General features: G+C 36.0%; 1 protein-coding gene across 9 annotated transcripts in view; it reads right to left on the bottom strand.

Annotated features, from left to right (window-relative positions):
* The window catches only part of TENM2 (teneurin transmembrane protein 2), a 763,074-nt gene that overhangs the window by 501,394 nt on the left and 239,024 nt on the right, over positions 1–22,656 (bottom strand). For all 9 annotated transcript variants that reach the window (XM_076350345.1, XM_076350344.1, XM_076350347.1 and 6 more), the window contains exon 4: positions 13,841–14,116. In XM_076350345.1, the coding sequence (XP_076206460.1) occupies positions 13,841–14,116 (276 nt within the window). The remainder of the gene's footprint in view (positions 1–13,840; positions 14,117–22,656) is intronic.

Raw genomic sequence — 22,656 nt, 5'->3', positions numbered from 1 at the left:
TTTTCCTTAAAGAAATTACAAGAAGGTATAATTTTATTCACCCTGCTTGGTATACAGCTTACATTGCATAGGAAGACTTGAGTGACACCAAAGGCTAATGCTGGGCTTCTGAATAGTCATTGCATTACTCCCGATTATCTAATGTCAGAGCGTTTTAGCATCTCTGTAAATACAATAAAATATCTGATAAAATAAGGTGTTTGTGATCATATCAATAATTTTTCTCATCACACTCACCTTGACACAGTTCAGATTTCTAACAAGTGCATATGCTACAGTCCTTGTCAGTTGGTTTATAACAAACTTCTGAAAGTATGTCTTTAGTTCTGTGCCTATATTAATTTCAAAGTCACTGTCTACTTTCTCTTCTCTCTTCTTGTGCAAGTTTGTACATCTTTATAATACCTTCTGATTAATTTATCACATAGTAAAGAATTTAAAAAATCATTAAGCTTTTGATCTAAAAATCCTTATATTTCATCTTTAATATGTTCTTTTGAGAGGATCTTTCTGGAGAAGTTGTCACGTATGTTCTACTCCTCTGAGACATAACAGCAGAGCTCAAATAAGACTTTAGGAGCTTCAAATCACATTTAAAATAGCTTGAAAAGTTTTTGTTTGTTAAAAAACCCGTTTCTTTCACGCTAAGAAAAATGAGAGTTCTATTGCAGTACATATGGCACAAGGAGACTAACAAAAAGGAAATATACAAAGCCAATATTTGAAAAAGTGTCAAAATTTATCATCACAGAAGTGTTTTGAAGCATTTCCAACATGCAGTTATTTCGTGAACTAGACTCAAATGAGGAGGGACAAAAGTAGAGAAAAAAAAATATTGATTTCTTCAGATTGCTTCTGTAAGATGATCATTATTTCTGTAAGATGATCTGTTCCTCCGGTTTTTTTTAAGCCATGCAAAGAATTCATCATACATGGAAAAAAAAATAACCCTCACTTTGCACATTCATACTGTAATATTCTGCTTTATAAAGAGTGCTTTTAAGCCATCATGTGTCAAACAAAACTAGGAGATTATCTGGAACCACATTAAAGTCCTATGCTCAAGGCACTGTGTTGTCTTAAAAAAAAAAATGCAGAAAGGAAGAATAGATGGTCTTTCAGGCAAAGACTAGCAAATGCCATAATATTTTTACCAGACTGAAAATGATGGGAGAAAAATATGGTGAAAAATACCAATAAAAAAATAAAATACCTAAAAAATGAAAGGTTAATATAAATTATCAGGGGATTGACCAAAGCCATAGAAAGCATACAGCTATCTGGTCTACCTGCTTTACACTTCACCATGTACAATTATTTTTCTTAATGATGCTGACTGTGAAGTCCTCAGAATTATGTTCAAATCCTTCCCCCATAACTCCAGCCTTCAAGTTAAAGTGCTGCAGTACTGATTGCTCCCGGCATGTTTTCTCAGGATCTTTAGCAAAACAGCTGGACTGAGGATAAGAGAGAAAACACTGATTATTAATGTCTGCCTGCTGTGGTTATAGGTCCGTCTTCTAACATTTATCATAGGCCTCTTATTTATCTTTTTCTCTTGGAAAAAAAAAAAGCGCCACACAAAATATCATAATTGTAATCACACCAGGCTGCCTTCATCTGTCCTGATATCTATGGAAGTAAAATGTAATGAATTAATTCAAACCACCCAGAAATCTGAAAACATAGGAGAAATTCTGCTTTTAAATTAATAGAAACGTTCATTTGAAAAGATTAGATGGCATTCTGTCACCTAAGAGAGCCGATACAGTACTCCATTATGTATAGAATGTCCTTACTTCTGGGTAAGGACATTAAGTCCACAAATAGAGAGTCCACAGAGGAGAGGACAATGAGTCCTGATTGAGACAGACAGAGGACAGGCTTGGAGCGTGATCCAGTCCCAAAATTTAGGATTAAACTGAATACGGGTGCCCATCTTTCAGATACTCTTAGGGAAGTCAAATTATAGGTCAAGAAATAAAGTATCCCAAAGAATAAAAACTGGCTGAGTATCACAGTAGAAGTGGTCTTGAAATATGCAGTAATTATGCAGAAAATTAGAGCTGGCAAATTAATCTAGATGATCAAGACTCAAGGAGTCTTTGAACAGCTACCCAGGAATATATTGACAGGACTGGGCAGATAACGTTTATTATTTCACTATTTAATACTGAAAATGTAGAGAACTCTGCAAAGGAAGGAAATGAACTGAATTATTTACATATATTGTTAGCTTTAAAAATAACTATAAAATGCATAAAAATGAGAAAGAAAATAAAACTCCAAATAGTTGTATCTTGTTCACAAACATGTAACACAAATACAAGTATTCAATTCCTAGCAATCTTGTGGCGTTCACTGACATATTAAACCCTCAAGGCCAACAGCTTAGAAGGTTTGCTATAGTAAAAGAAGTTATTAAAGTGAATATCAGCATTTATATACAGATGAAAACCATCAAAACTTATTCTCTGCATTGCTATAGCATGCTTTTGAAAAACAGCACACACACATGGTTAGTAAAAACATTTTTGATGGGCAGATTACTACTTCCTTGCACAGGTGTGTTGTTTCATTGGCTGTCCTAAACCTAAGCATTTGATGAGTTCTCTGCAGCCTCCTTGGACTCCTCTTTCCTTTGCACCTCATGTCCCACTACTTGTTCTCACCCACTAGTTCACACTGGAGGTCACAGTCTTAGCCTTTACCTAATCCTTCCTACCCCACACCTTCTTTCTATGCATTGTACAAACCTATTCAGAAACAACTTTTTAGCACAAGTGTTACTGATGTTGTGTTTTACTTCGCAAAAAGAAGTTTAAAAAGGAAAAGAAAAAAAAAAAAGAGCTACAAAAGACAAACTCCACTCTGTTAAGCAATTATATCCATTCCCTTGTTTTGTCCTTATTCATACTGTGTAATACAGCTTAAAGCGATAGTATTATGTGGGAGGTACAAAAATAGCATATGACTCCTCAAAAATAATTCCCCTCTTTCAAAAGAAAACTGGAAAAAAGAGTAACTTCACTGTAATTCATCTTATTTCAACTTTACTAAATAGAAGTGTTCTATGGAAAACTGAGAAACCCATTTCTTATCTAGTACCACTCAAGTTTTTAAAAAAAACCCCAAACATTTTTTCCCCCAAGAATCATGATTACTCATTCTTACAGCTCAGCATCTGAGGAAACAGAAGCTATATTTTCACTCTTGAACACTAATTTGATGTTGAGAAAAGTCCCTTAACCATTTGTGTGAAAAAATCCAACTGCTACCTTTCAGTATTTCTGAATGACAGTCATGGCTCTAAGCAAACAAATGATGCTCACATATTGTGCCTTGCCTACAGGCATGTTGTTATAATTGAATGATATTATGCCTTCTTACAAGATGGTATCTCAGTTTCAATAGGGCAAACATGGCAAGGAAGCATCAGTTTCCATAGGCGTCTTGAACTTCCTGGCAAATCCAATTTCATCAACTGAACGGTCTTCCTTTCTGTATCAGCAACGCGCTGCTGGAAAGCCTTAGAACAACCTGAACAGTCAGCAACTTCTGAGATATTTATAACTTCAGAAATCACAAAAGCCATCCTTTCCACTGAATTGTTGCTCAGCTGTAAAATCTGTCCCAGAGGGATGTTATTTGAAGGCCCTCAATAATACCAGCATGGTTCTTAATAATTTAAAAGTAAAAAACCTACCAAAATTTCCTCTTCCATCTTAGCCTATAGAAGAAGCAGCTTGATAAGTTCATACTTTTATTTCATTTACCTGGACAGCTGCATTGTGTATTTGGGAGCACAGAGAAAATATCAAAGGATGGAAGGTATAAATATGAGTTCATATTGCATCTAAATACAGTCTGATATACTCTGTGAATGAACTGTGATATATTTCATGAACCAACTAAGTTTCTTAGAGTCTGGCTTGTGTAAATCTCTCTCAGACTCCATCACCTGATCACAGATGGATAATCACTGTGCAACCACAGACTTAGGTGGACAGATAGTACATACAAGCCTAAGGCTCTTACAGCATTTTTAATATTAGGAAAGGGACCTTGAACTGGGTGCCTTGAGGAGCTAGCACAGAGTGTATCAGCAACTTATTTTGTAGTAACTATACCTCTTTCTGCGACTTCATTCACAAATAAAACTGCCTCTTTTCTGACACCAGCATTGTTCTGCTGCACAGTACTATCTAGAAACTTGAGGTGATTTTCTTGCTAAGAAATGAGAGATGTAGAGTTTGTACACAACTATAGTGTAAGCAGTGTTAGTTAAATGTATTTACATAACAAACCCAAGTGGATAACCAGGAAACAGCCCCTTTTTAGGACTTGGTTGTTCCAACTACTGCTTGATTTCCTGAGAGCAACAGCACCTGAAGAATTGAATCTACACACAGCTCTGCTGCCAGTTGTCCAAATTACTCTCCATATGGCCACTTTTTTCTTGCCATTGCTTTACACAACTAAAGGAAGAGATACTATTTAGAAGCAGTACCTCTTCCAAAATTCAGTGGGTTTTAGCACAAGAATGTGGAAGATCACAGCAATGGCACCCTCTGGTGACAGACAGTAACACATTATAATGAGATAAATTATTCAGGCTGGAAAAACATTTAAAGCTCTTGCTTCACGTAAATCTATTACATGAAAAGCATTCCTACAGCAAGTTGCAAAACGTAGGCGGTTATTTTTAAGAACAATGATAACTAGCCTTCAACAGCAGGCAACTTTACTGAAAAGGCAAGTTCTTCAAAATACTTCCATCTCTCCGGTACCATTGTATCTTCTTTTTATGGGTTCTAGTCTAATCCGATGTTCTTTAACCATCAGATAGACAAACTATAAATTGAAAAAACAGTCCTCCATTTTTATCATAGATAGTATTTCATGTTCACATATGGTTAAGATTTCAGCATGATCTCTGTAGTGCTACCAACAGCTTTTCAGATGCTGAAGAACATTGATGAGAGGTCTGTGAGCCAAAGACTTGACAGGCGAGTGTTTTGGAAGTGGACAAACAGCTGCTCATAAGAAATCCTTCACTTGATTCGAGAGGCAGAACTTCAGCCTTTCTGAAGCATTGCCAATCATCCCCATAGCTTCTTAAAGCAAGAATGTCAGAGAGTCAGCAATTTCAAATGCTACAGAAAGACTGAATGAATATATAAAAGTATTTCCCTTATCAATGTCAAGGAAGGAGACTGTCATAGAATGTGTAAAAGCTTAAATCAAGCACAAAGTTGCCTTTAATCCATGTGAAATGTGGTGAAATTAAAAGTAAACAGTTGATTACCAGATTGCTCCTATAGTACCTGACAGAAGTAGTCCAATTCTGCCAGGAGCTTCTGCAAAAAGTTGAGTCACAAAAAACCTTTAGGGGTAAAAACATAAAACTTGGGCTCATGAATTAGGTTTCCTCTCCTCTTTGGCACATCTTCATCATTTACTACTTGAGAACTAAGTAAAAAAGTTTTTTAATAAAAGAGAGTAAAGTAATAATAATCTCTCTTGAAACTCAGTAATTATGGGATTATTTAGTTTTCAACAAGTTCTGCTTATTCTAATATATACATATTAAAACTTTGGCACTAAAAGAGCTAAGGTATAGTTTCCTATCCATTTTCTAACTGAAGATGAATTCTATTCTACCTGAATAGACTTATATTTCAACATCACGTTAACAATCAGTTCAAATACATTGTCTTCAACAAGCTGCCAGATTACTTGAAAAGAACAGTGTGCAGAGTGTAAACACAAAGCATATCAAATGAAATATTTAGAAACAGTAATAATATTTAAACAGCCATATACGTGTGTAGCTTTACATGTATGGTAAATAGGCATTCACTGTACTATCAAACAGAGTTCACTGGTCAGACTCAGGCCAAATTTCATAAATGAAGGGTTGACTAGAACAAACAGTAGGTAACTTGACCTAATTATGCACTAATCAGTGAAATATGCAAGTCTTTGTAATTAGGAAGATTATTAATAGTGGGATATGCTACATGAGCAAAGGTGCCAGTATCTGGCTTGACAAAATTAGAGGAGGCTTTTGGTAAAATTTTAGTGTCTTTGAAAGGAAAGACAGAAAATAAATTCACTGTATGGTTTCCTGTGATGTGTGCTTCAGTTTACAAGGGAAATGTGAAATACTTTTTTTTTTTTGTTTCACCATGATAAATTTTGTTAAACACCATGTACAGGCAAACCTTCCTGTGAAGGTTTTATCACTCATCAGCCACTCACAATGCATTTATTACCAAGGTGGATTAACTTTATCAGATACACATCTCTGTTATAGAAAAGTATAAAAAGGCATTATTCTAACTCAGTTATACTTTGAACAAAGGCGCTGCTGCTTGCTTACCAGGGTGACCTATATCATCTAAGTTTGCTTTACTAAAACTAATAATTGACAAACTGAATGATGTGCTGTAATGGAGTTCTTGTTAAACATAGTTTCATCATTTCTCTTTAGTAGATGGAAAGGCTCATAATTAAAATATTAATTGAAAAATCTCATGGTTATTTTGAGAGTTTTTTTAAAAAGCTCTCCATGTTGTGACCTTCACACAATGATGTAGATACAGCTGCACGCAAAAGCTCTTTCCCTATGAATTCAGGAAAAAGGAAGATCACAGCCAGCCTCAGCACTTTATGAACACAGCTGCTGCAGCTTTTTCCAGGTAGCCTTAATTCACCAGCCTATATTTCTGTTTTCCTCAGTTTCCTGGCTAAATACTGGATTTCATCTCCCAGGTCTCAATTCCTGGTTGCCTTGGTTCATGCAATTATGTAGGGGTCATTCATATAATCCAAAAAAGTCACTCTGAAGAGACAGACTGCAAAACAGGACACAACTTCAGCCAGTTTCTCCTATGGTACATGGACAAAAAGCACAATGGTCAAGGCCCAGCAGCCAGAGCGTGGCATAGACTGTGGCAGAGGTACTGAAATCACCGACACCTCAGAGAAATAACAATTTACAAATTTTACAGACACTGAAGCCCTGACTGAAATGAATAGGCAAGAAGATTACAGACACCCATGGCGTAAGACCTCACCACTCCATCCATTTCTTCTATAATCATGAGGGCTAGAAATACATATTTGTCTGGGAGAATGAAACCTGATATCCTGGTGTACATGTCTCTAGTCAACACTGAACTGAATGGAAAAATCTAATGGCTGCCAAATTGCTGAATGCCAGCTACAAGCAACTGAATGTCAAGATGGCATTTTTTTTACCCTTTTAGGCCACCTAAGCAGAGCTGTCACTCTTGCCACATCTGCATCCTTATTCTCTAGAATATCACCAAACACTGTGTTCCAGATAGTACTTCTTTCGCTCTTTCAATATACCTGTATGTTTAGCACTACTTCCATTGCATCACCCTGCCGACCTACACTAGTGTTATTGGGTTATATTAAAATTGTAACAAATGTTTAAGTTTTTATATACTGACATTTCATATTCTTGTCTTCCACAAGGCTTTAAATTTTACCAGTACTACATATTCATTTTTTGTCCTTAACCCCATCATCTAGCCTCCCCCTGCACTGAATGCATAAGCCATTTACCTGGACAAAATTGTAGTTGATGTGTAGTTAAGTCTTTAAAAGTCGTTCCTGCTAGTGAATTCCCTCATTAGGAAACCGCTTCCTATCAGAAGTGCCCTCAGGTTTTGAGAGCACATCAAAATTGGATCCACTTAAGCAACCGAGCTTTGATACTCTGCTTAATGACTTTCTAAATTTGTCATTTACAAAGTACTTTACAAGCCTTCCTAAAGAAGAGACGAAGTATGCCCATGCATGAGCTAACCTCCCTAGCACTCCTCTTAAGAAGTCTAGTTGATGTATGACGTATGCGATTCCATTTTCTGAGTATATGACATTTCATTTAAATCTTATCATTTCTTTAGGATCATCTGGACACTTTCTCAGTTATGAACAGATCGTACAACTGTGGCAGCTCTCCCTCTCTTCTCTTTCATATCTGTCCCTCCTGCTGTTTCCAAGCTACGTGGGTCGATCTGGGAGGGAAATAGGCACAACGTTCCCAGACAGTACTAACAGCTGAAATTAGCACTCTACTATGCAATATAGAGTAAGTCTACAGGTTCCCTGCTTCTTGTACACAAAACATAGATATACTATCTCAAAATAATAAGGGCATATTATCTTTTTTTCCCCAAGACTAGACAGATCTGCTCCAACTGTATCACCACAGTTTAAACACCCCATTTTAACAAGGAAAGTACTTCCCATAGGTGAAAAAGAGTATTTCTTAGTGGGAATATTTAGGAAGCAAGCTTAATCTCTAACTTTTTTAATCCAAACAGAATTCTGTCACCAGGAAGGTTAAAACCTTCTACTTTCAAACTGGTTTTACCACTCAGAGACATTAGCATGCGTACAACAAAATCAAAATCTTCTCAGGAGTAGAATCACAGTTTCACCATAACCTTTTCTGCAAATTATGAAGTGTGAAATAGAAAGCTGAATAAAAATTGAAGTAATAAAATATTGAGAACAACATGCCAAAATTAAAACAGTAAAAACAAGAAAATAAACTCCTCAGCTGTCATCTGATGGTCTGGTGCCTCTCTGTATACTCCTCTGATGGGGTAATATCTTTTCTTTTCCATTGTAAGTCTAAGTCTGTCATTCAACAATATCCCAGGAAAAGCCCAGACTGTAACGCTCATAAAATTGAAGCAATAGTAAAATATGAGGTCAGTTTGAATTATGGGGTGGTTTTTGTTTGTTTTTTTAAGATTTACTTTACATATGCATTTGAGAAATTACTATATGAAATCACCACTGAAAACTTCATAGCAGGGGGGAAAAAAAAGGAAAATATAATTTCCCTATTTTGTCATAAGATTCAATCAGAAGTACAACACATAAATACAGTTTTTCATATTTTATCTGACAATTTTCCCAACTTCATTTTACTTTATTCACGGTACTCTATTTTTCTGTAATAAGTGATATGCACACATGGTATTGTCTAGTATTCAAACTTTTAATTACTACAATAAAAAACACCACCAAAGTAATGCGGAAAAAAGAATAGAATTCATTGTCACCAATATGTCTAGCATAGCAAATACTGATGGATATTGAACCTGAAAATATCTGGGAAGCATCCTACAAAACCTTTCCATGTGACTCAAATCCTCACACCCGATGCTGGAGGCAGCCTGGCTCCAGTGGAGTAGGGAAGATCTTCTCCAGGAAGAAAGGGAGATGAAGTGAGGGAAGGGAAAGTGCATGGCACTACCGGATTCAACATCAGGACTCTCCAGCTTCATTCCAATAATGCACCACTTTTCCACACCTCACCAGGCACAGCTGGGCTATCAACACAGAAACGGTTCCGTACATTCAAAATTATTTGCTTTTCTTAGGCACTGACTAAAAAAGAGCTACCAAAATCACAGTGTTTTATTGCGGATTTCTTTAAACCATACACACAGATTGCCACAGTATGACCTTGAACTATTTCCCTTGTTTTGTTGAAGTTTGAGGTTGCTTTATTTCTTCCCGTTCATTCTTGTCTTGCCACTCAACTCAGAATCACTACTAGTAAGATAAAAGCATTCCTGGATCATCTTTTTTGGTCTGACATTATTTTAATAACATGGTTTCAGTCCTGGAAGTTCTCCTCCTCCCCCAAGAGACGCTTTTTTTCTTTTCTGACACACAAATGTAAACCAGAAACATCTCAAGTGTTTGATATTACAATATCAGAGTAGAAACCTCATGATAAACATTTTCTGTTATGTCCCATTCTACCAGTGATGTTATCCATTATATACAATAATGGTAGTAATACAAAAAGTGTCAAGGTAACAACCTTCTACCAAAAAAAAAAAAAAGTCACCAACACCATTCCAGATGTTTTCTCTTTTACAACAGGAGAATTGACATGATCTAAATTCATATCAAACTGAAAGCCCTCCTTTGTGGATTCTCTTTGGGTCTGTTAGTTCATTTCAGCACTCTGACATATTACTGAGATCTGCTCTGAGTTTACATGCTACTTTTCCGTTCTCCTTTCTTCTACCTAGGATTATGTTTTCTCTTCTGTATTACAGGTTTGTTCAGCTTTTCACTCTCATCTGTCTAATGTCGGTTGAGTTTAGTCGCCTCCCTAACAGCCTGTAACTGGTCATTCAATAACAGTGAAGCGAAGAAAAGAGAAGATTGCAGATCTGTTGCAAAAGCATTCTGTACATCAATCCTCTTTAATTATGACCATTCCGTTTTCATGGATTTTTAAATTGAAAGTTACTTTATTTTACAACGGGTTTTATATTTTTGAGAAGAACATAATTTTCAACTCAACATAAAAAAAAAGAACAACCGCTCTACTTTTAAAAAAGAAAAAAAAATAGCCCTGGAAGAGTACTTGCTTCAAGGTCACTACCTAAACATAATCAGCACCTAAGCTTTACTCTGGAAATAGGAATACTGAAGGCTTAGGAAAGAACACATGACAACTGATGACAAACGCTACTTTAGAAAAGTTTTTTGTGATGTTCTGGAATAAACAGTTATGAGATTTAATAAAAGGAAAGAAAAAATAAGCATTCAGGAACGCTGCGGTATATCCCCTATACTCCGTACCTGTGGGTCCCTGCAAATAATTCTCTCTACAAAGCTGGCACATGACATCAGAGGTGAGCTATATTTCCAATTGACTTTTTACATTTGTATGTATCACAAAAAGATTAATTTACTTAAATCTCACAACTCAATACATCATGTTGAGTTACAATTTGGTGACAGATTTGCTGTTATATATTCACATTACCACGTCTAAAGAAGAGATGGCCAGATCGAGACAGCAGTAAAAGCTGCGAGCTATGATAAGAATTTAGAGCCTAATCAGACTTGTGAATATAAAAGTGGTGCTCTTCAAACTGGATTGTCAATAAGGTGTTTTGTTAGGAACGATTTTAGTACACCAAGTAAAACACTGAATTTAAATGAGTTTCCATTATTTCAATTTATCTATAAGCATTTCAAACCTGCTAATATTTCAAGGTTCACAGAATTCTAATTTATGATAAAATTAAATCATACTAAATCTAGAAGTGCAGAAAATGGTCATAAGCTTTGTGAATAGATTTCAATGGGAACAAAATCATATTGTCAGAGCAATTTTTAGAGTAAGCCTCCTCTGTGCTACTTAGAGATGTACTAAAAGCAACAAAATAGATTTAACATTACAAGAAAAGTGAGAGGTATGGTTTGTTGTTGTTGTGGTTTTTTTAAGTACAATGATATAAAATGTGACAGCATCTCAATATTAAAAAAACCAATAAATCACCTTTTGGAGTTGAACTACTGTTTTGTTACACAACAGCTGAACCGTATCAGGAGAAGAAGCTTCAACGGTACTTTAAATAAATTCAGTGGTCAATGCATCATCAGTTCCCTCTAATATTGCCAGGCATAAATGGACAAAATCTCATACCAAGAAATGTCTTGTTTTATGCTAGTAACCTGCAAATCTGAAACCATATCAGAGAGTGAATTTCTCTTGATGTGTAGATTCTTGTTACTTCCCCTTCAAGACGAATACCTAGCGGGTTATTGATCTGCTTCTGAAGGACATAGTGTTTATTATGTAGGAAACCACTGCTGGGCACAAGCATGAGAAATTAATGATGGCTTTGTAAGTGTCCACACCGTGGTGCTGAACCAGTGGGGCAACTGTCAATCTATATGATAATGCATCCCAAAACTTCATAAAATCAGTGATGTGAAGAAGCATTGATTTTTGAGCTAACCAGGATTTGTGAGAGAGCAAGACTAAAAAGTTTACTGAAGTTAACACCTCTGTGTATATAATAGTTGCTTCATACTTGCATGTTTGGTTTTTTAAACAACCAAACATACAGAAACCCTTATCACAAAAACCTTTCCAAGTAAAAATGAATTCCACATACTGGTTTATTTCTTGCGTGCTGTTTGATCATGTCCTTCTTTCTCTTATTAACATCACTGTTAGAAAAATTACCTATTCAAAATGGATTCACTGCTCTGTATTTCCAATTACTTAATAATTCACTTATTATAAGGAGGAAAACGAAATGCAAGCAAGCAGACTCATTCCTTTATCAATGTCTGCAACGGTATGTATGAAGGTAGGTCCTGAGATTAAATTTTCTCAGACAAAAGGTGTGGCACAGTGCTTCCACTGAAATGGAGACAATCACCCTCAGAGAAGTGAATTCATGCGACAGAAATGAATCCAAATTGTTCCATAATGCCAGAATTTCATTAGGCAGGTTTTTTATTTGAAATAATGCACAGTAGCCTTATCAAAACTATCCTAAAGTCAATGGAAGTTGTCATATTTTCTGTGAATGGTATTACTTAAAAAAAAAAAAAAAAAGAAAGGAAAAATCAATTAATCAGTCACTGATTCTTTTTAAAATACAGGCTTCCTTCTATGCACCATTATTAGTAAATATACATTTCCTCTTTGGTTTTGATGAAGAAATGTATCCTGCTATGCCTAGGGAGAGGAGAAATTACTTGAAGATTCAATTTAAATCAACAAAAAAAGACTGCTGTTATAAACAAAATCAGTTGCACTTTTCTGAACTTTTTTCTATCAATATAAAAACTGTAATTCAGTTTTGCCTTGTTTGCTTTGACAAGCAGTTGCTTGTGTTTCTAGTGCCTGGCACACCGGCTTTGCTGAAACTGAGACCACTGTCAGTAAGTGTGGGGAGGAGCCTAAAATAAACATCTGAAAAATATCCTCTTCTGAGAGGCACCCAACATGTAACAAAGTAAATTTTATCACAAGTAATATGCATAGCAGAGAGCTGGTCTCATTAGCTGGTATCAGCTGCCTGAATAGTCGCTCTGAGGGTATAAGGTTAGGGAGATTCCTCTTCACCTTCTCAGAATGGCAAGTATCAAAACCTTTAGTTCATATTTAAACTAAGCTGAGTTTGCACCTTCATCACCCTATAGGATGGAGGACAAATTCCTGCAAATCCATTTTTACTGTTTTTCCTCTTCAGTTTAATTTAGAAATATGTGAGCACAGAAAATTCCCCAGGTAAAAATTTTTAGCTGATACATATGAAGAACATGAATCTGGGTTACATGCATTTGAAAGGACAGCTGGCTTAACGCAGTTTACTTTGAGAATCAACCAATGTCTAGGTATTTTGTCACAAATGATTGTTGCACTGTCTAAAGTCTCATTTCTATGAACTTAATAAACTATACTAAACAGAAGTGCTTTGCCGCGGTCTGATGCACAGGTTTGCTTTCTAAAAGCCCCCCAATACTTACCAATAAACAAACAGCACATTAATTTTATTTTTTTACAACTTCAAAAACATGAAAAAACACACAAAATTAAATCTGATTGTTACAAAGTAGCACCATTGTTACAGCTACTAGCATATTGTAGATTAGTAATATTACTTCAAGCTGTGTATAAAAATCTCATACGAGAAACTATTTCTCTTAAGAAATTTCCTTCTGCTTCTCATCATTAAGTTTAATTTAATGTACTCTGAGCACAAACTTCTGTGAAAGATTATTGTGTGGAAAGTAAATTGTAAGATAAAACACAATATATATCATTTTATATGATATGCATGTAATAGAGCTTCCTGATACTGATGCTAAAAAAAACGAAACCAACATTAAAAAGCAGCTTTAGTCAAACTGAGAAGAAAAGTGAAAAATTCACCTTTAAAAAAATACTCATGTATTTTTAAGTATGATCATGTTCTCATACATGTGCATTAAGAATACAATGAAGAAAAAGGCCTACCATTTTCCTCATCTGACTTATTTTCATTGTCGGAGTCGGTAAGCGTGAGCGCTGAGTTTTCACGACTTGACAGACCGGAACTTCGCCTGGATTTGATCCCTCTTCCCCACAGCCTGATGGCATGCTCTGGAGACATTCCTCCCTCCGTGTCTGAGTCAGCATCAGAGCCGGTGCTCAAGGAATAGCCTTGATGGAGTATTCCTATGTCTGAGCAGTAGCCACTTCGATGGGGAGAGGGCTCGCAGATTCCTAGTTCTGCAAGGGTGAAGTTTGTTCCTAGAAGGGCAATTAAAAAAAATAAGTTAAATAAAATACCCCCCCCAGCTTTTAAATTAAGTTTGAAAATAACAGACCTTTTTAATTTCTCTTAACTACGCTGTATGCCAAGCCTTTTTAATGAATTACACACAGAGATCTCTGGTGCACAGATCTAGCAAGACTTAACTAGAACATATTGAATATAGTTAAAATGGATGAAATACACAAAACAAAGGTAAGAAAGGTCTCTAAATTTTAGGTTACTATTTTGGCCCCAAATAATTAATCACTTAGGTATGTGATGAACATAAAGCTCATCACAAGTTCCAATGACATGACCTGCTTTATTATGTATCTAACCTTATATTTGTAGGACCAGAGCATGAGCTTTGAAGTTGAGCATTCGATTACTCAAAAAGAGGAGTTTTTTCTTATGAAGCTGATTTTCTCATACGTGAGTCTTACACAGAGATAGGATTTTTTAATTCTAATTTTCATATAGTTTCCTATTTCATAGGAAAAAACCACTTATTTGGGAAAAGAGTTTACAGATATGGATCACTTGAAAGAATGCAAACCTATCAGCGATGTAACATGAAACCTTGTCACCAGTTTTGCACTTTTACATTTGGTGAGATTGGTAGTTTTCCATTTCTGCTACAGAAATCAAGATAGCCCTCATAATCATTGTAATTGTTTTCTACCTTTTTTCACCATATTCAAGAAAAAAGGGTGCATCGACACCAAAATCAGGAGGTCACTGGCTTTAAAGGCAACTTTCAGGAACAATGGCAAAACATGTGACCTTTAGCAGTTAATAATGACTCAGTGGACAGTCTCGTAGGCTTTTAAAGCACATGGGTTCTCAGGAAGTATAGACTTGCTGGCTGATTTCTGCTTATGTATTTGTTTCCTACAGTAATGAACAGGACGGTAAAAAAATATAGGGAAATATTCACTGGTCTCTAAGGCTTTGAAAGGTCTTGAAAAGCAAAGTGATTTTAGCTTTGTTACGTTGGGCTAAAAATTAAGAACAAAGACAGACTGAATTCGCTGGCAGTATAACTGCCAATTCTTTAACTATTGTCTTAATTCACAGGGAAACTAGGTCTGTGGTCTGTGTTTCTAAAATGGTAGTTTTATTTCATCCAAAAGTAGTTTATATTTTCCCTTCTTCCTCTATACATTTATCAGAATGAAGCTATACAGTGGAAGTTCATTCACTAAATAAAAAACATCCTTAAGTGTCTTCTATTAATAAGGATGTTAACTGGATTTTTTTTTTTTTTTAAGTATTACAACTTCTTTCACAGATTAGCCAGGAAAGACCATATAGTATTAAATCTATCTGGTTCATCTATCTATATCAGCCCTCTCCAGTCTCACACCTAGCTGTTAAAGTTTTTTTTGGATATGGGATGTATGCACACATCTACAGAAAGTAAAACTGGGCCCTACTTAACATTTATTCCTAGAGCTCATCAATTAAAGGAAGGTGATTGATTTCTTCCGGAAGACTGAGCTACGTCTTCACCAGCAACAGCTAGACAGCAAGACAGAGCATGACGAGAAGGAGGAGACGTGCTCTCTTTCACCCCTAGGTTAACCAGTAAACAGGCCAGCAGCGGGAGAGTGGCCAACAACATCAGGTAAAGAAGTATCACCGACTGGATGCTTCTAAAGAAACGAAGCATTTAGTGGCAATGTTTAAAAAGAATATAAAAAGGCTGACATTAAAAAAGTCAGCTCTCTTTCATCAACACCAAATTAACCCGAACCCTCCTAGTTCGGAGTATATTTTAACCTGCCTTCTAATATTTATTCTAGTAATCAGAAATTTTGTGGTTCAGTCAAAAGCAATGAACTGCACAGTCCTAAAAATGAGCTTCTCAACTGCACTTCAGTCTGGAGATTTTTTGCCTTTTTTTTAAAATAAGAGCTCTAGCATGACAGTTAGATGAAACAAAGTTACTTTTAAAGAAAATGTAAATTTTAATCATGTGCAATTTCCGTAGAAGACATTTAACAAAACCAGCTTGATTGATTAAAGTTTTGTTTTAGCCATATTAGCAAACTAACCTTAAACTTATTAAAAAAAAGGTCAAAATCAACCCAAAATACAAAATATATATAAAAAACAGAGTGAACTGAAGCCTACTAGCCCCGCATTTTCTGACCTACACAGGTAGAGTACATGTTGACATTAGATACATGTTAAAATTACTAAACTCATCACAAAAGTGAAGTTTTTCAAGTTTTGTTGTTTGCTGGTGGCATAAATGTCTACAAATACACACCAATTACGAATATATTAGCTTAATTAAGCTGTTTTACATACACGGTAAAACATTTTAATGATATTCTTGGATTTTAACAGCCATTACAAGCCCTGATGATTTCACTCTGATTAGCATCCTGTATTGATGTCAAAATCTGACTATAACAGCTGATGCAAAGAGCAATCTTCAGAGAAATTCTTACTTCATTTGTCTGAGGAAAACGGTAAAGGCACTGCAAGTGGAAGGAAAATACCGTATTCACAGAATTCATTCATCCATTTGAGTTTTATTATCTGGGAACCTGGCATCTTCCAGAAATGCAGAGGATTTGAAAACTGACCAAATTTTAAAAATTTGAGAAGTGGATGAGATCAACTCAAGAACACAAATGGAATCAGCCTCAGCCTCTGGGAGAGGATTTTCTATGCTGCTTCTCAGAAATCTCCTTACAGTCTTACAACAGAAAATCTCAAGCATCCTGATGATAGACATGAAATATTCTAGAGATTTCCCTCTCTAGCAAAAAACATGTTCTTCTCTGCTAGAATCTAAATTAGTTTTATTTATTCATTTTCAGTGTTTACTTCTGCAAAATATTATTTGAGAGTGTTCTCTAAGACACCATACAATGGCAGAATAACTTGTCCTTGGATATCCATGGGTAACCACATAAGAACATATTTTGGAGATGTTTTTCACATCTATATACATACATATATAAAAGCATTTTTCAGATATATATTTTATATCTAAATATATAAAAATGTATCTATATATATTATACTTCCTGATATCTTCATAGCCCTTAATTTACTGTAAAATCTGAAGAAAAGGAGATAGAAACACTATAGTTATGTTCTCTAGACCTTTTCTTGATCTGGATCATATTCTCCTACGTGCCTCGTTTCCCTAAAATGAAACTGTCCAGATTTCTTGAATAACATATGAACTGCTTTCACTAATACAATATTCTCTTATTTGCTCAGCCATTATTACGCATTAAGGTATTAATGGCATTAGTAGATCACCCTTGTAAATTCAGATAGAGGATAAATGTAGTTCTGGATGCACAGAAATCATTTATCCAATAATTCATAGCAGAAAGAACCCTACTATTACTTTGCAAATAAAGTATAGTCTCACAAACAATGAGAAAATGTCTAACACATTTCATAGCCACTCATACTGGCAGAATACTCCATATGGGATTCCAATGACAAAAAGGTCACCAAGAACAATGCAGCCTTCCTCACCCCCCCCCCCCCCCCCGCCAGTAGAAACTACAGCACCTATGAGCTGGAGCAAGGAAACACAGACACAGCCTGGCCCGGGGTTAAGATTTAGTGTCTCCTTCAAGAAGTATCTTCCTTACAGCTCTTTAAGTGATTAGGAGATCAAGCAAATCAAGGCCTTCTAGAAGAAAAACAAAGGAAGGAGGGCAGCAGAACCTGTTGCTTGCCATACCCTGGGAATTAAAATTCTACTGCTGTGTATTCACAGAGAGAAATCTGGTCCATGAGCTAAAATGCGCTACCAGCACTAGCAGTCAAGGCAGATGGATGGCTTCTTACAGTGTTATACAGCATACTCTATCTCTAGGGCTTCCATGGAGTTGAGAGTAACCGCATTTCACTGAAAACTTCACTTGCAAAGTAGGACTGAAATGTGCAGGCAGAATCTATTCTCGCACATTCAAAACTTAAGGGTGTTTTCTTTCAGATTCTCATAGCATCTACTACATCGCTGGTGACACTAAGTGAAAAGAGATAAATAACATCAGATCCTTATTGGTGGAAAAGAAAGAAACCTCTTTCTCTTGAAGAACACACCACCACAAAAAAAAAGTCATAAGGTTTTTTGCTTTTTCATATGCCACAGAGCTTACTAGCCTTCATCCCCAATCCCTTCATCCCCACCTGCAGAAATCACTAGACCATTTTCATTAAAGAAAAGCAGTTAATAGCAGCTGCTCCCTTAAAGTGTATGTAATCTCTCATACAAAAATAGACCAGTAGTGTACTAGTTTAGAGGTGTAATATAATGTTACATACCTGATCATCATTGCCCATAATCTACATGCTGTGAATAGTCTATCAATAGAGTAGAAAAGATGTCTTCCTTTTAATTAATACATTACTTCTATCATCTTTTGAGCACATTTCCTTTTACAGAAATTTACTACTTAAGTTATTTAGTATATAAATACTTACTAAAAGCGTGTTTAATTCAACGATGTACAATTTTACTCATTATCTCAGCAAAGACTAGAAAGCATTACCATATAAGCAAAGGTTATTTTCACCTAACCTCTAGGCAGAGGTCTCATTTGGGTAATTACAAATTGCAGGAATTGCCCTTCTGAAGATTAATCTAATCCAGCTGTGATCGCTACAAGATGCCTCAGAGGAAAATATCTGAAACCAGTAATGCACAGATATGATAAATCTGCCTTCAACACTAGATCAGCAGTTCAAAACTGGGCTAAGTCTAAAATCAAAAGGATAAATATCACTTACATTCTTTGCTACTATAATCAATTACAAGAAGTAAGGATAATAAGAATACATTTATTTAAGGCATTCCATCCTTTCTCAAATTTTTGTTATGTTCATAGCTATAATGATTTTTGCTGGCACGAGTACCACAGTTTAGCTCCAATCTGTGGTATATGAAGAGGTTGTTCTTTTTAACAAACTCTGATGCATGCTTGATTTTTCTCAATTCTTTATTAATTTATTATATGTTATTCTCATCTATTATAACAGGGAGAACAGATGATTACAATTTCATTTTTTTATCCACTTATTGTACACATTTTTAACATTTACCCCTTTTACTCATCTTCCTTATCCGATAAATGACTGCCATTTTTTTAATCCTTCTTTGTATTTCACCTGTTTCAATACTGTTCTTTTCCCATGGTTAAAGATCCTGTTCTACAAAATGTTTTACTTAATTTTGTTTCTAATTCTACACTATCAGATACTTCAAACTGAGACTCCAAACCTAAGCTGAGGGATACACACTACTGTCTTCCTGCATTCTGGAAGCTTTTCTACTATTTTATTTATGATTTTTGAAAAAAATTATATTAATGTAAACCCTTTCCTTTGTAAATGTCCCTCTGCCCGTCCCTCTGCCCTCCCCTCCCCCCTCCCTCCTTGAGACATCATTATAAAATATACTGCATCTTTCTGGTTGTTTAAATCTACTTAAATCAGAAGTATCTTTTCTGTGCAACATACAGGAATTTTAACCACGTAATCACAATGACTAGCCTCTGTGGCAAATTTAATATTAGCATGAAACATGCCTGGAAAATTCTCTCTCAACATCATCGATATTACAATGACTGCAATATTCCATCTCTGAAGAAAGCACAAATTCAAAAAGAAAAGCACAAGGAAAAGACAAGCTTTTCTTTCACTGTGATCCCTCCAAGTAGAGGAAACGTCCCATGGTTTGGGAGGCCAGGTAAGAAAGAGGAGATACCAGCCACTCTAGTCATGAGACTCATCAACCTACAGCAAGTTTATGGGCTAGCTTTTCCTCCCCTTTATAATATCCACAAAAGTTATTACATGAACTGAACTGTTTACCTGAAGTCTCCTAACACTCCTATTTCCTAACTCTCTACCCATTTTCCCCTAATAATAGTCCCTTGGAAGTGTGGGGAAGGGGCAGTGTAAGCTCCTGTGGAACAAACTCACCACTGATCAAACACTAAAAATACCAGAGAACGGATTCCTTAGAAATTAGAAAATAACAATAATGAACAAGCTATACCTTGTTCTAGGTTTTAAAGTCTATAGCTGGGGTTAACAATAGCAGGGCTTCCTGCACGTTTCTGTTACTGCCTACTAAGAAGATTTGCGGATGACATATTTTCATTTAAGATTATTAAGTTCCAGGTATTGCTAGTCAGGAAAGCTGACTATATATTTTTTATATATATATTTTATAACTATATAATTTTATAACTAAGTGAATGTTAACTTTAACTCTTAATGATGATAAATCTTACTTTCGTAGAGCACGTTTGTGACAAAGGCATCAGGAAACGCTTTATAGATGTTACTGAGAAGTATGAGAATACGGCAGAGGTCTTGATGCCCATCTCCAACGTGCTGTCACCCAGCCCGCACGTGCGTGCATACATACACACCCCACTCCGGTAATACTACCATTTAGAATATACATGTACATTGTGAAATTTTGTTACAAATACTAATACAGTAGTACGCAAACAACAATTTTTAAAATTCGACAGAAAAATAATGGTTTTCTTAAAAGTGAAACTCTGGCAGCCTCGGTCCCTTCTGCAGCAAACTGACTAGAAGCAGCAAAAAGAAATCCATACACACATTACAACACGTGGTTTGAATTGGAAATATATTTTCTAGCTTCTCTCATCAATGACAGCAAAATCCTTTAATTGTCTTTTTTATAATCCTCTTTCTGCCTTGCTTCTTTCTGACTTGGAGATCCCCAAGCCTAATACCAGGATACAGATGTTTCTCTTTTTGACAATAAGTCTGTTGACAGTATTAATACAGTAGATTCATATCCAGTTAGAAAATTTATAAGGCTTATAAAACCAGGCATCTAATGAGATTTCACTCTAGCTCACAATATTATATAATCTTCAGTTATGTGATCGTATACTATTTTTTCAGTAAAATTTCCTCCTTCAGTGACTGTGGAGCTACTCTCATTTTTTTTTAACCTTCCTCATTCAGTCTTTACATACCAAATAGAAAATACAATATTTTTAATTACTTCATACACATTTTCTACAGTTGTGCTGAATGTAGTCTCTGAGAACATCTCAAACACTACTTGATTTATCTTCACCTCCTTGTGAGCTTTTATTTATCTTCACCTCCTAGACGAGCTTTTATCATCCCCATTTTATAGCTTTTAAACTACGGAAAGGGAGAATAGAACAGCCACTTTCCAGAGCACACACTAGTTTTGGTAGAACAAGCACCATATAAAAATTATATTTCTGGCATCACCTTAAGGTGATGAACTTCTTTTTAATGATATGCTGGTTTAGGGCAAAGTCTGCATTTATCGTTTTCTCCTCAAATGTCGATGTTGATTAAGGACAAAATCAGATTTGGGAGGACAAGAGGATGGAGCTAGGTGGCAAGCATGATTATTATTTATTATCTACCCAACACAGCCCAGCCTAAAATGTAATTCTTCAGGCTAACGTTTTACTTCCTTAGGCAGTCTTTCATTTATTGTAAGCTTTCCAACTTTTTCAAGCTCTGAGGAATGGTAAAAGGAGAACAGCTTCATTTATTACAAAAGGATCTGTTATTCCTACAGATCTGCCCATTCTGAAACCTGAAGGAGACAGGAAAAAAGTATGCGATTCTGTAAGCAATTGCTCTGCTCTCCTCTGCTGCTTCGCCCTTCTGCGTTCTGCCTAGGCGCACTTCTCCTCCTCCTCCTCCTCACTGATTAAGTGCCAGCAGAAAGCAAATTCAGGGCTGAGCCTCCCCTATTATTCCCCATGCCAGTGCTTGGCAGCAGGGCAGGAAGAACAGCTATGGGAAAGTCCTGCTCAGACCTGACCCCGCAGGCCGGCAGCAGCTCCTCAGCACACATGCAAGCTTTCATCGCTTCTACAGTCAAACTCCAGTAACTCTATCATATTTCAGCAGAGATGCATAGACAGATAGCAGGGAAAGATTTTCCAAACTTGGAATCTCTGATTCAAAGATGGAGATACTTTAGTTTAATCAACACAATGGTCATGTGATGTTTTCACTGCAGGCAAAATAACGTATTTTCTCTCGCATCATTCTCAGAACCAGTCAGATACTCCCTGTGCGTCTCCAAACAAATCAACCCGAAGGAGACAGAATTCACGGCAAATTTCAACCTAAATAAGTTCAATCTATTGAAGTGTTGAGGTGTTATTATACGAAATGTATGTAAACTCAAGTATACACGACACATTAACATGCAAATAAGATCCTCCTTTCTCAAAGCAACTTTAGGCCTCTCCATGTATCTACTTATCTCTAATGAAATGTATCATCTATCATTTAGAAGGCAATGACTGTTTTGTGATCACATTAAAAATCCACAGGGTTTTGTGTGCTAACATGCACAATGCATATGTGTATTTGCATAAGTATGTCCTGTGTCAGTGATGGCTTCCTGGGCAACCTCCAGCAGAAGGGAAAAAAATCTGCTCTTTTTAGGGCTACTTAGTGCCTAGCGAGACCATGAGTATGACCAGTAATCTAAACCAACTCTAAA

The sequence above is a fragment of the Aptenodytes patagonicus genome, chromosome 12 (assembly GCF_965638725.1).
Source record: "Aptenodytes patagonicus chromosome 12, bAptPat1.pri.cur, whole genome shotgun sequence".
NCBI classification, from domain to species: Eukaryota; Metazoa; Chordata; class Aves; order Sphenisciformes; family Spheniscidae; genus Aptenodytes; species Aptenodytes patagonicus.
This window is presented reverse-complemented; position numbering and strand designations above follow the sequence as displayed.